Genomic DNA, 13,024 nt, shown 5'->3' on the forward strand with positions numbered 1-13,024 from the left:
TACCTGAACTTCCTTGCACCTGTGCAATTATGCCTTTTCCTTTTCGTTGGTATTAAACATTGACAGTGGAGAGTTAACTCTGTATAGTTAGTAGTTACCATATCTTTCATAAATGTATGATTAAGAATGTGCAAACTGAGCAAGATTGCGGTTTCCACAAACCTTTCACTTCTACAAGTCATGCAGTAACACGAGACTTTAAAAATGATGTAATCTGCCCCAAAATTCTCGGTGCGCATGCACAGAAATTCAAGGAAGCTGAAAAGTTTGGGACAATATAAAATACATTATGTGCTCTGAATAAGGATTGTTACCTGAAATAGTTCTGAAAGAAGCCGATAATACTTAGAAAAGTACCTGAAAGAAAGTTATGTGCCTCTGCACTCTGCAAGACATGGAGAACTTTCTCAACTCGTCGAATGGGCACCTGCTCATACTGCAAACGCCCAACCATATGGGTCGGTGCAAGGTCCGAGGGGAGGGACAGGAGTTACACAAACCCAGATAGATCGCCACCAGTGATGGACTATACATCTGGATTTGGTTCTACTGAACATTGATGGGAAGGACATATCTGGGACTTGTGCATATACAGAGTGTGTTTAAAATGATGATATTTGCTATTAATTTTGAGGGAGCTATGAGGGCTGGTATAATTATAGTTTTGTTTGGGTCCAGTGCTACAAGAGAAATTATACTACATCTTACTATAATTCACCAAATGTCTGTCTGTCCGTTTGAAGGTACCGTAAAAACTGCTGAACCGATCGCAAAGATATTTTGGGTGGATAATCCTGGGATCCCCAGGAGTAAAATAGGCTATTTAGTTTTCCCAATTTCAGCTTTATTCTCCAGCATTCTCAGGTTTGGACTCCCGCATAACATTCGCGTTTGCATAACGTTCATTGTGACGTCTTCTTACGTCGAGCAACGGTACCCGCCCTATGGGCGGGGCTTCAATTGGGAGGCCCAAATGAAAAGGCTAAATATCGGAAATTGAAGGCTTTTTTCTTTTAAACGATTTATATAAACATCCGTTAAATCTCGATCGGTGCAGTCGTTTGTGCGGCACCCGGGAAAATAACGTCATGTGGGAGCAAGTATCAGCAGGATGTGGCAGTGTGGGAGTCCACGTTTGCACCGATCGCTGCACCGTGTGCCGCACAAACGGCTGCACCGATCACTGCACCGTGTGCCGCACAAACGACTACACCGATCGCTGCACGGCTGCATCGATCGGATGTGGCATGAAGGAGGATCTGCACTTCGGCATGAAGGAGGATCAGATCTAACAGATCGCTGTCTCCATCGATCTTGCCAAGGCCGTAACACCTATCGGCTCAAAATCCTTTTAACTGTTGATTTGGTACAGTTACACGTTTCTGGAATTTGGTACACGTATCGGGAGTACATCCGACATAGCGATTGTGAACACGATTATCGATCACGATTCACGATCACGATCATCACGATCATAGTGTATCGATCACGATTTGAAACACGATGGAATAATATTTACCGATATGAACAGTGATGTGGCTTTTATTGAAATTCTAAAGGTACTGTTTAGATTTTGATGATTTGCGTGTAATATGATTCAACGGATGTTTATATGAATCGTTTAAAATAAAAAAAACCCTCAATTTCTGATATTTTGCCATTGCCATATGCAGATTCGCCACGGACCCACGATCGATATTTCTCTACGTGAACGTACCCGTTTGTTTGCGAACGGGTACGTTTTTCATGGAAGTCCTTCACGAACTTGCTGTCCATGTCTGACGTGGGACTGAAGGTGCTACAGGAATGTGGATTTTATTGGTTTTATGCTTTAGCATTCACCGTATCTGCATTGCCTGTTTGCTTCTGGCCTCCCACCGGTGCGTAGCACGGGTATTTCTCTAGTTTTTAAAATTACATTGCTAAGGTTTGGTGTGTGTGTGTGGGGGGAAGGGGGAGGGTCCATAGACATGCAGGTGGTATAAGACAGGGAGACCACCGACCAGCTTCCCCTATATTTTCGTGAGTCCGATTTGTATCCAGGAACACGACAATTATGGTTAGCATTTTGAAATTGCCACTCTTTCATCTAAATGCTGAAAATTATGTTAAAAGACAATTTTAATGACAGTTTCGCACTAACAATGGTAGGTTGAAAGTGGCCAGAGAGCAAAACCGAATCAGTGCACACACACACACACACACACACACACACACACACACACACACACACACACACACACACACACACACACACACACACACACACACACCTCGTTTAGCATTCATGTCATTTTGAAAGTCGCGTATTGGAAATGTGACAAAACGGTATAACGTACAGAACCAACCAAGTAATTTTATCTAATAGTTGGATATGTGGAAAAATAAATGTACTCCACAGAGCCAAATGAGTAACTATTCCTTGGTTGGATATTCGTCCAAAAAATGGTGAACTCTATACAACGAAAAAGGTTATTTTGTCATCCAATGGTGAACATGTGACAAAAATGATCAAAAATTTTGGTTTGTAGTACTTGAGACAAAATGTGGGAACTGCATTTATCCTAGCTAAAGCTCACACAGCCAAAGTTTTGAATTGTTCATAATTTTCTATGGAAGGACTGGTTCCTTGTCTGTTAGTGTAATCAGCAAATTACATACTAGTGATGCAAAAGTTGAGGTGTATCCTATATTGTCAGCCTGAAAAACTTCAGCACGTGGAAATAAGCCTGAGGATCTGGTAATGGGTTTGTTTTCTTGAAGGTGGGAGGATTAAACAATTAACCAAAACTGAATCCCAATTTCTTTTCTTTTCTTTACATGGAACATGGAAGAGCAAGTCATACCAAGCAGTAATTAAGGACTTGATTGGTTACATGATCGAGAAGTAAATTTTGGCATGGGCACGTAGTTGGGCATTGTGGGCAACATACTTGGGCATTTGCTTCCCCCCCCCCCCCCCCTTCTATACTGGTCAAAGCTCCAGGAGGAGCTTAATGGGGATGAGTGAGGGGAGTGGGGGAAGAGGAGGAAATGGTCCATAAATCAACAAAAGGATTATTGAATCTTTACAGCATAGAGTTAGTATAAGGGATTTCATTCATTCACACAGATTGAACTGGGAGTTCAGCCTGCAGGTGTGCACCATTCTCTAAGGGTCACAGTTGTGCCACTGGTTCAGTGCCCCCTGTATGTCAACGCAGGAATTTGGCCAGGAGGCAGGTGATAAATCATCTACTCCCTGTCGAAAGATACTGATTTGGTGGACGTAGCTTTAACGTCCACCAAATAATGTTAGCAAACAAGTCCCCAGCTTAAGTTATATCCGAAGGTAGACTTGGAAAAGTACCTGAGAAAAAGAGCTGTGCATCTACACTACAATGACTACCCAAAATTTGACGATTACAATATTACTTGGGAAGCACTAATCCGACATTATTGTTGGGCCGAATATGCAATGTAAACGAGACAGCTCAAAGGTAAGTACGTCACCTGTGCACCATCTTGTCAGAGAAGGGGTAGCTACAGCACAGGTATCAGTACATACTGTACATGCAAATCATAAGATATTTAGTGACACAAGTATGATGGGACCAGAGAGCCTTTTCTTATGTATGACTGGTCTTACAACAACAAACAACATGCATTTTAAGGCCATGTTCCCTGCTAGAGCGGGGGTTAGCCTTGCGGTCCCCATGACAATCTTCTCCATTTTGCCCTATTTTCTGCATCTCTCCTTGTTAACCCCCTTACCCGCATTTCTTCTTCCACCATCTTTAGCCAAGTCTTTCTCGGTCTTCCCCGTCCTCTACTTCCTTCTACATTAACTTCCATCACTCTTCTCAACCAGTCACTTTCATCCTTCCTCAATACATGACCAAACCATCTCAACCTGTTCCTCTTCACAGCATCAATCACAGGCAATATTCCCATCATCTTTCGCAATTCATCATTTGTCTTCCTCTCTCTCAACGATACTCCGCACATCCATCGAACCATTCGCATTTCCACCCTTTCCAGCCTTCGTTGCTGCTCTACGTTCATTACCCATGTCTCGCTCCCATAAATCATAACACTTCTCACACATGCAGCATACACCTTTCCCTTCAGCTTCAGCGACACTCTCCTCCTCATCAGCACGCCACTCAGTTCCCGAAACTTCTTCCATGCACATCTCACTCGAGCAACCGTTGCCGAGTCTGATCCACCTTCACCATTCAGCATGTCTCCGAGGTAGCAAAATGTTTTCACACCTTCCAGCTTCACGCCGTCTCCAAGATCCAACTCAACATTTCCTCCATCTGCAGCTCCCTCTGTGCACACCTTACATTTGAATGTAGCTGCCACACTGGTTAATGACCCTCTCAGACCACTACATTTTTGATGAACCCACTCAGCACACATTGTACATTGAATGGAGTTCACTCCGACACCCTTCCTGCACACAGCACACGGCCACTTCCCAGGTCTCTCCACCTCACCACATGCTTTACCACTTGCCATCACCTTTGTCTTTCCGATATTCACCTTCAGACCTTTTGTGTCCATACATTCCTTCCACTTGTTCATCTTTTTCTTCAGTCCATCCATACTTTCCGCAATCAACACCAGATCATCTGCATACAACAACTCCCACGGTAAACCCTCCTTTACGGTCTGAGCCAGCACCTCCATCACCGCTACAAATAGTAGTGGACTTAGTACCGACCCCTGATGCACTCCCACCTTCACCTCAAACTCACCACTGTTCCCGTCCTTCGTCCTTACAGCTGTGCGTGCTCTTTTGTACATTGCCATCACTACTCTGATCAACCATTCCTCCACTCCTAACTTCCTCAATGCCCATGTCAATACTTTGCCTGGAACCCTATCGAATGCTTTCTCCAGATCAACAAACCCAAAAAACAACTTCTTCCTCTTATCCATGTACTTCTCCTGCAACTGCCTCACAATGAAAAGCGCATCTGTCGTTCCTCTTCCTGGCATAAATCCAAACTGCATTTCGTCGATCTTCACTTTCTTCCTTATCCTCCTCTCCAACACCCTTTCCAATACCTTCATTCCATGCTCCAATAACTTTATCGCTCGGTACGAGCCACACTCCAGAGGGTCACCTTTCCCCTTGTATAGAGGGACGAGGGTACTCAGTTCCCAATCCACTGGAATGCGGCCTTCTTTCACCACCAGATTACAGATCTCTGTCATTCTCTTCACACCCCAACTTCCTGCTGCCTTCAACATATCTCCCACAACTCCCGTCGGCCCTCCCGCTTTTCCACTCTTCATTGCTTTTATCGCTTCCTCATCTTCCTTCTCAGTTATCTTCTCTGCCGGTCCTAAAACTGGGTTGCTCTCTATGTTGCCATCCCATTCATTCTCTGTATTCAACAGCATTTCCATATATCTTTTCCATCTTCCTTTAATTCCATCTGGGTCGACAACGATTTGTCCCACTTCATCCTTCAAGCAACTCACCCCCATCACATCACACCTCTCTTTCGCTATGTGCTTTGAAATCCTGAATACTGCTTTCTGACCCTCTTCCGAAACTACTGGTCTTACAAAATGAGGATAATGCAGTACAACAGGTACACCAATCATATCACAAATGCTTAAATTATGACTGTTGTAGCATAATATGAGCATTGGAACTATGATAGTAAAAAAAGGTTAAAAAAACTATCTTGCCTTGAAATTGATATCACATAATTACCTAATCTATTCTGAACTGGCGTGTTTGCGTTCCCATCTTAACCCCACTCATTATGCATGTTCAAATCTCATACATTTGTCAATTCTCTCCTAATGTTCTTCTAACGTATTTAAAAATCTGCTCTCTCCTAATGTCTTTGGCCTGCGTGTCATATATGTACAAGTTCTTCCATGAGCCTGAGATGACTAAAACAAATACGAGTCCTTTAGTCAAGGCAGTCTCTTTCTTGACTGCCACTGGTAACATGTAACCCAATGCTACCTGCCGCATGATCAGGTAGTTGGCGACTAAACCAACTACCCTCACTGACTTGCCAGTGGGGAGGGTTACTGTGACATCTTGCAGGCCTAAAAACAATACCTGTTAAAGGGCGGATGAGCTCCCTTCGGGAGCCAACGACCACCCAGTAAGGAGATGGTGTCTCCTAAAAAGCATCCATCCGGTTGGACCATTTTTTTTGGTGGTAGGTTGTAGACGGCAACCGCTCAGGGTAGTACTACCGTTTGGACTTAGGAGCGTTAAAGTCATGCCTGGAACCATCTTACACTCTCCATGTCAGGATTGCTGGTCTTACTTTCTGTCTCACTCAAAACAATAGCTACCGGGCTAGCTTTAACCTCTCTTTCTTGCAAACAAACATCATACACTTTTCTTACTCATTTTCACTCCTCACCTTTACATTATCTCTCTTTTATATATTTTTCCTCACATTTATCATTGCAGTTATTTTATTTAAGGCCTGGCCTCGATGAGAACTATACAGTCTGTGACTGTGGCCTTCAACATAAAAAAGAAGGGCACGCTTTGTGGTGGCTTAACGATTAAGACGGTTGACTTGGGCCTTATGATCATAAGGCCCTCAGTTCAACCCAAGTCCATGCCAAAATAAAACCAGGCGGGTTGACAGCCTATAACCTTTCAGAGGTCAGAAAAATGAGTACCAGCTTTCTGGGAGTGAGCCAGTCCAATATCCTGTATCAGAGTAGTGTAGGATTGTGTCCCCTAGCCAATGTAACTTCCTCAGCAGCCTTATCTACCGGACAGCACGAGGATCATCCATCCATTCAGAAAGGTGAAAAACTTCCTAAATTATGTTAGGTTTATGATGAGAAAGAACGGAACAGTCATAAACAAGAACAATGTGTTTGGGGAAAGAAGAGGTGAGCAGGAAAGAAGACATTTTTAAATTTCTTTCTCCCATCACTTACTTTCCTTCGCTGCCATTGCTGCCCAGGCCCAAGTTATAACCACAGCTTCTGGTCAAGAGAATTCTTCCATAATCAGGCGCACCCATCCCAAAGTAGGGATTCATCACCACTTTATCAACCTGCTCATACACACCACCAATAAATCACCATGACATTAAATTTAAAATTACATGATTCAATATATACATCCACCAGCAGGGGTACAGCAACAAGTGAATTGAGCCCTAATGATGGGAAATAACCTGGCTGGTGTACTGCAGGTCTGACCCAAACAAAGGGTTCACCAAGCAAATTTCTGGCTTCTCCAGCTCCTGCATGCATCGCCGTGCTTCCTGAATCGCTTCCTGAACGGCGCAGTCTCCTTCCGCAAGGCTTGGATAAGCTGGGCTTGACACGCACATCTTCACCCTCTCCAGAGCCGAAGGGCGGAATAGGGCGACGATGGCCAGGGGAACAGCATGCTGTTCAGCGAGCCACCTATGTCAGTCGGAGAAATGACACTTTCAATGTCCAGTCTTCACTGACATCAATCTATTTATGAACACCAAACCTATAATCCTCATCTCTTATACGATGATGCTTTGCCCCTCACTCACAAAGACGTTTCATTTTATAATCATGCACATCAAAATTAAAATTGTCTCCATAAAGCAGTTAAAGCATTAATATGACGTTCTTTTTGATAATGATAAATAATCGTGTTGCTGCTCAAAATATAACTTGCTAAGTCTCGAGGCAATTAAATGTGACAAGTCTGTTCATCATATTAATGTTGCACTTGCTGTGGTAGAAGCAAGAACAAGGGTATCCACATTCAGACCTATCAAGTGTGAGCAGCATGGAGGTCATCGGGGAGCAGAGCTGACTGTTTGGCTCATTGCACATGTGCAGCACATCATGGAGACAGCAAAAGTTTGGGCTTGTTGGACTGTACACAAGGCGTGCATTGTCTGCCAAGGAAAGGGAGCAAAACAGCACAAACACGAGTATCATCATGAGCACAATACAAACAGTTACTTAATCATCAGCAGCAACGTTTCACAATCTATCAATCTATGTCCAATAACCCCAACCTGCCCTTTCTCAGATTCCTCTGAGCTCCACCCCTTCTCAAAGTTTACCCACCCTTTCTCCACATGTCTGCACGCTGGCAACAATGCCTCCTTTCCTGTTCCAAACTGTGCCGACCTCAAACATCCGTGACTTCCGCTCCAACCTGACCGATATTTCAATCCATGCTGCTGCTAAATGGGACATCTGCTTCACATAATCCTTCCTCCCACAGGATGCCCCTGACTCATTTGTGCCTCACACTCCTCCTCTGTCTCTCCGAAAAGACTGTCTGGAAAACCCTCCCATCGACATCTGAACAATCTTCTTGAAGAAGTTCAATCACCCAAACTTTTGGATTTCACTTTTAGCAATGATCTTTCTTGAACAAACCACATATCTAAATGGGCCTCCAAGCCAGTCACTACTGGGCACCCTCCGTCATGCAAATTCTTTCCTTGCACACCTGAAGCTTTATCTACCTATAAGGCCTTCATACTCAGCTTGATGGAATACTGCTCTTTCCTCTGGGCTGGAGACCCTGCCTCACACCTTGCTCAGCATGACACAGTGGAAACCAAGGCCTTCAAAACAATTGGAATCGTCTGTGATGAAGCCGAGTCTCTCTGCCTGTCATGTTCACATCGCACACAGCTCGTTGATCTGTTTTCTGCCACCCTCTGGTCATGCACCTTCTTCCATTTCCATGCTTTGACCCTCCTCCTCTCACCTCCCCCCCATCCCCTTCCAGGTTGCTGGAGGTTGCACGCTATCTGCCAATAACCCCCCCCTTTGTGAAACTCCCAAAATCCAGACTCACTGCTCACTTTCACTCATTCATTCCTCTTTTTCTCCCCACTGGTGAAACCAACTTCCTCAGTCTCTTCAATCCCCTTCAGCCCTCCAGCCCTCCAGAAACCCAAGACAGCTGTTCACCATCATCTCAGGTCATCATGATCCACCCCATCCACAATCATGATCTTTTCTATCCCCATTAACCTTTGCTAATCTCACTTCTTTCCAAGTGTTCAATTTTCCTTCCACTTCTGTGATTGAGAGTTTGCAGCTATGTCCATCTTGTTCACCCACCCGTGTTCTCGCCTACCCACATTCATACTCACGCCCCTTGTATTTCTCCAAGTCTTCCTACATTGTCTCCCTTTATCTTGTCCCTAAAACCCTTCGGTGTACCCCCCCGCTCTCTTTCCACTGTTATTTTGGTTCTGTTAAGTCCTGATCCGTTCTGACTTCTAGCTCCTCCATGAGCTTCAACACAAAACCAAAAAAATTAGGAAGGCTGATGAGGAAGGCTCTGAAAATTAGTTGAACTCAGCAAATCAAGATTTGGTTTATTTATACTCTGTTTATTTATACTATACTTTATTTATACCCCCTGATTGCTTCCCAGTAATCAATAAAAGGTTGAAAATGAACGAACTTCTGTACCTGTACCTTTCGTAGTTGTTGGAACAATGTAAAGCAGAACTTCTTTTTTTTCACCTTCAGTCTTGAACTTCTTGACAAGAACTGATCTTTTTCCTGCACGTGTGTATAAGCAACACGTATATATTCAGCAACAATCACAAACTATTTCTTCAATGAAAGGCCCATTTTACAGGCTTATTTAGTTGCTGGAATGACAGAATGATTTCCCGTAGTATTAGATGTTCAAAAAAAAAAAACATTGTTGTTGCCGCAAGCAGATGGATCAAAAAGTCACAAAAAAAAAAGATTTCGTGCAACTGTAAACGATTCACAGAGTGCATTAACACAAGTAAAAGTAAGTGAATAAAACTATAAAGTTTATTATAAAACCTACGTTTATTTAATTATAAATTTTTTTGTTTGTTTATTATAAAAATAAATTAAACTAAAACTATTATATATTTATATAAGTGAATAAAAGTAAGTACAAACAATTCAGCTCAAAGTGAGCGAGCAAAGGTTCAACACCCATACAAGTCCGAAGATAAATTTCAAACTGTAAATAAGCACCATGTTCCTAATCACATTAACTCACTACATTACTCTCGCCCATCTACACAGTCTGCTGTTGTGTAGGGCAAAAAAACTGGGCGTGTGTTTGTTGGTTGCTATCTCCATATGTGGGTTTCAGAAGGTGGAGCAGAGACCTCCCAGGTATTGAAGTATCCACCTGTTTCGGAAAGGTGAAAGAAGAGGGGGTCACGATTCATGGACCAAACTGAGGTTGTTTTTTTTTGTATACCGAATCGAGGCTCGTGAAAGAGCTGACATTTACTTCACAAACAAATCAACCAGACAAACAAAATATATAAAGAGGGAGCGGAAGACAAGAGAATGGGAAGCACACAAACACTTGAGAGCACACAACATTTAAGAGCAGGGAGATGTGTGGGAGGGAGAGGGCTTGGGGGGAGGAGGCGTGGGAAGGGGGGGGGGGAGAGAGAAGTATAAAACACAAGGGCACCAAGGACTTCCAGGACAGAAGTTGGTATTTCAAAAAGTGGAATTGGGGTGAAATTATCGGGGATAGAAAAGATCAAGGTTTTGGATGGGGGAAGATAAGAGATGGTGGTGAACAACTGTTTTAAAGACCTGGAGGGTGGAGTGGGATTGAAGAGAGTGAGGGAGTTTGTTCCAGAGGCGAGAGAAAAGAGGAATGAAGGAGTGAAGGTGAGCAGAGAGTCTTGATTTTGGCAGTTTAACCATAAGAGGGTTGCAGGCAGATCTTGTGCGACCTGTAGGAATATTTGCGGGACAGAGTCCAGAGAGAGCTGGGGGGGCAAGGCCAGAAAGGAGTCGGTAGAAGACGGAAAGACCACCAACCTGCCTGCGGTGAGTGAGTGAGAGGCCCTTGGAGTTAGCTTCATCGCGGGAGATTCCAATGATTCTGAATGCTTTGCTTTCAACAGTGTGAAGACGAGCTAGGTGTGAGGCAGGAGCACCAGCCCAGAGGGGAGAGCAGTATTCCATTGAGCTGCGGATGAAAGCCTTGTACGTGGTGAGGAGCTCAGGTGTGCCAAGGAAGGACTTCGCACGACGGAGGATGCCCAGTCGGCAACTGGCTTTGGAGACCAGATTTGAAATGTGGTTTTCCCAGGAAAGATCATGGCAGATAGTGAGACCCAAAAGTTTGAGTGACAGAACTTCTTGGAGAGGATTATTCAGAAAGTAGATGGGAGGGTTGTCCAGTCGGTCTTTTCGGAGAGACATCGTAAGAGTGTGAGATTTGTCAGGATTGAAAGACATGTTCCACTTGTTTGCCCAGTCTGTGATTTTGTCCAGGTCTGCAGAGAGTGAGGAGGCTGCAGACTGCCGATCTGAGGGATGAAGAATGGAGCGACAGAGAGTAGAGTCATCAGCAAAGAGATAGAGAGGATTTTCAAGAGAGTCGGAGAGATCATTGATGAAGACCAGAAAAAGCACAGGGCCCAGAACACTGCCTTGGGGAACTCCAGCCTGAACAGGAAGAGGAGATGAGAGAAACCCATTCAGGGCCACACGTTGACTACGACTAGAGAGGAAGTCTGCCAGCCACGCGTGGAGATTTCCATGGATACCAACAGAGGAGAGTTTGGTGAGCAGAGCGGGGTGCCAGACCGTATCGAAGGCACGTGATATGTCAAGGGAGACAGCTCTAATTTCCTGTTTGGCATTGAGGACCTCCATCCATTGCTGAGAAAGCAGTAGCAGCATGTCCAGAGTAGAGTGACCAGGTCTGAAACCAAATTGATGATCAGAGATCAAGCCATTGGAGAAGATTGTTCTTGTTTGTTAGATTGTTCTAAGATTGTTCTCAAAGTGTTGTTACGAGAGCTCCTTTCAGGATCATCAGCGAGCCACAGACAGCTTCCAACTGTAGTTTGTACTAATATTCCCAGGGATTGTTTTTTTTAAGCTATCTAGGGTTCGTCTTCATCATTCACATTGCTCCAATAATGACTGGTAACATATCAACTTCAGCTTCCAGGGTGTTTTCACTTAATTTTTTTAGATCATGGTATTTGGTCATTTTCTTGATTTATGCGTTGTTTAAGCCAAAAACGCTGGGAGCTGACTCCTCAATTAGCAGTGCCGTTTTTTTTGTTTTTTTAAAAATACCTAAGTACGATATCCAGTTGCGATACTTTGTTTTCTGTGTTCATGCTTGATGGGATCTTTAGGTCGTACGTGAGTGTTATTTCCTTGTTCTCAATAGTCGCTTTTTGTTCATGTTTCCAAGAGTTTTCTGAGACTGGAATATTGACGTTTTTGCAGATGTGGCAGTGGATTGGATGCACTGATATTTGTAGAACATTTCATGGATGGTGGGGAGTTCCCTTGTTTTGATATCTAGTTTGTCGATTTCCATTTGTGGTGTGTGTGTGTGTGTGTGTGTGTGTGTGTGTGTGTGTGTGTGTGTGTGTGTGTGTGTGTGTGTGTGTGTGTGCGCGTGTGTGTGCGTTTGCCTTCTATGTACTCCCAAACAAACCGCTGGATGGAATGAGCTGAAATTTGATGGTTGTACTACAGTACTTGGGGTGTACCAGGAAAGGTTTTCGGTCTTTAAAAAGTGAATAGTCATGGGGATTCAGGAAGGGGATAAGGGGACGCAAATTATCTATTCCCCTACTGCATCCGCCCCTACCCTCCCTTACCCTCCCTTACCCTCCCCACTCCTGTAGGGATTCCAGTAACTAAAATTCCTCCACAAAAATTTTTTTACAAATCAAAAATAGTACAACGAAAATAATTTTACACAATGATGGTCAGCCCCAAAGTCATCTTTAGCTGACCTCTTAATCCTTGATTGATAGGAGACATGTGCTTGGTCATCTCAAACACGTAATCAAGAATAACCCGTCCTGCATCACCGTCCCCAGAGAATCGCGTGCACAGCAGCATCTTCTTCTGCCTCTCACGATCACCAGGCTGAACTTCATTTTCACAAAGCAAAATCTATAAATAAGTAAGAAAGAGAAAGCACTGGCAAATGTCCAAATATGTCATCATTCTGTGCTGACATGCAGTATTTGGTTCTCATTATATTAAGATGGTATGTACTTTGAGTTGTGAAAGTGCCGAGTCACAC

The 13,024-nt window shown here is 43.8% G+C and overlaps 1 protein-coding gene across 4 annotated transcripts in view; it reads right to left on the reverse strand.

Annotated features, from left to right (window-relative positions):
• The window catches only part of KRIT1 (KRIT1 ankyrin repeat containing), a 60,779-nt gene that overhangs the window by 25,391 nt on the left and 22,364 nt on the right, over nt 1–13,024 (reverse strand). For 2 of the 4 annotated variants that reach the window (XM_078785842.1, XM_068126605.2), the window contains exons 3-7: nt 12,729–12,891; nt 9,424–9,510; nt 7,742–7,871; nt 7,164–7,398; nt 6,922–7,040 (exon numbers count right to left, since the gene is read on the reverse strand). In XM_078785842.1, coding sequence (XP_078641968.1) covers nt 6,922–7,040; nt 7,164–7,398; nt 7,742–7,871; nt 9,424–9,510; nt 12,729–12,891 — 734 coding nt within the window. Of the gene's footprint in view, nt 1–6,921; nt 7,041–7,163; nt 7,399–7,741; nt 7,872–9,417; nt 9,511–12,728; nt 12,892–13,024 lie in introns of all 4 variants that reach the window. The other 2 variants (XM_068126604.2, XM_068126603.2) reach the window with 1 other exon arrangement.

This window comes from Myxine glutinosa, chromosome 10, assembly GCF_964187855.1.
Source record: "Myxine glutinosa chromosome 10, kmMyxGlut1.1, whole genome shotgun sequence".
In the NCBI taxonomy this organism is placed as follows: Eukaryota; Metazoa; Chordata; class Myxini; order Myxiniformes; family Myxinidae; genus Myxine; species Myxine glutinosa.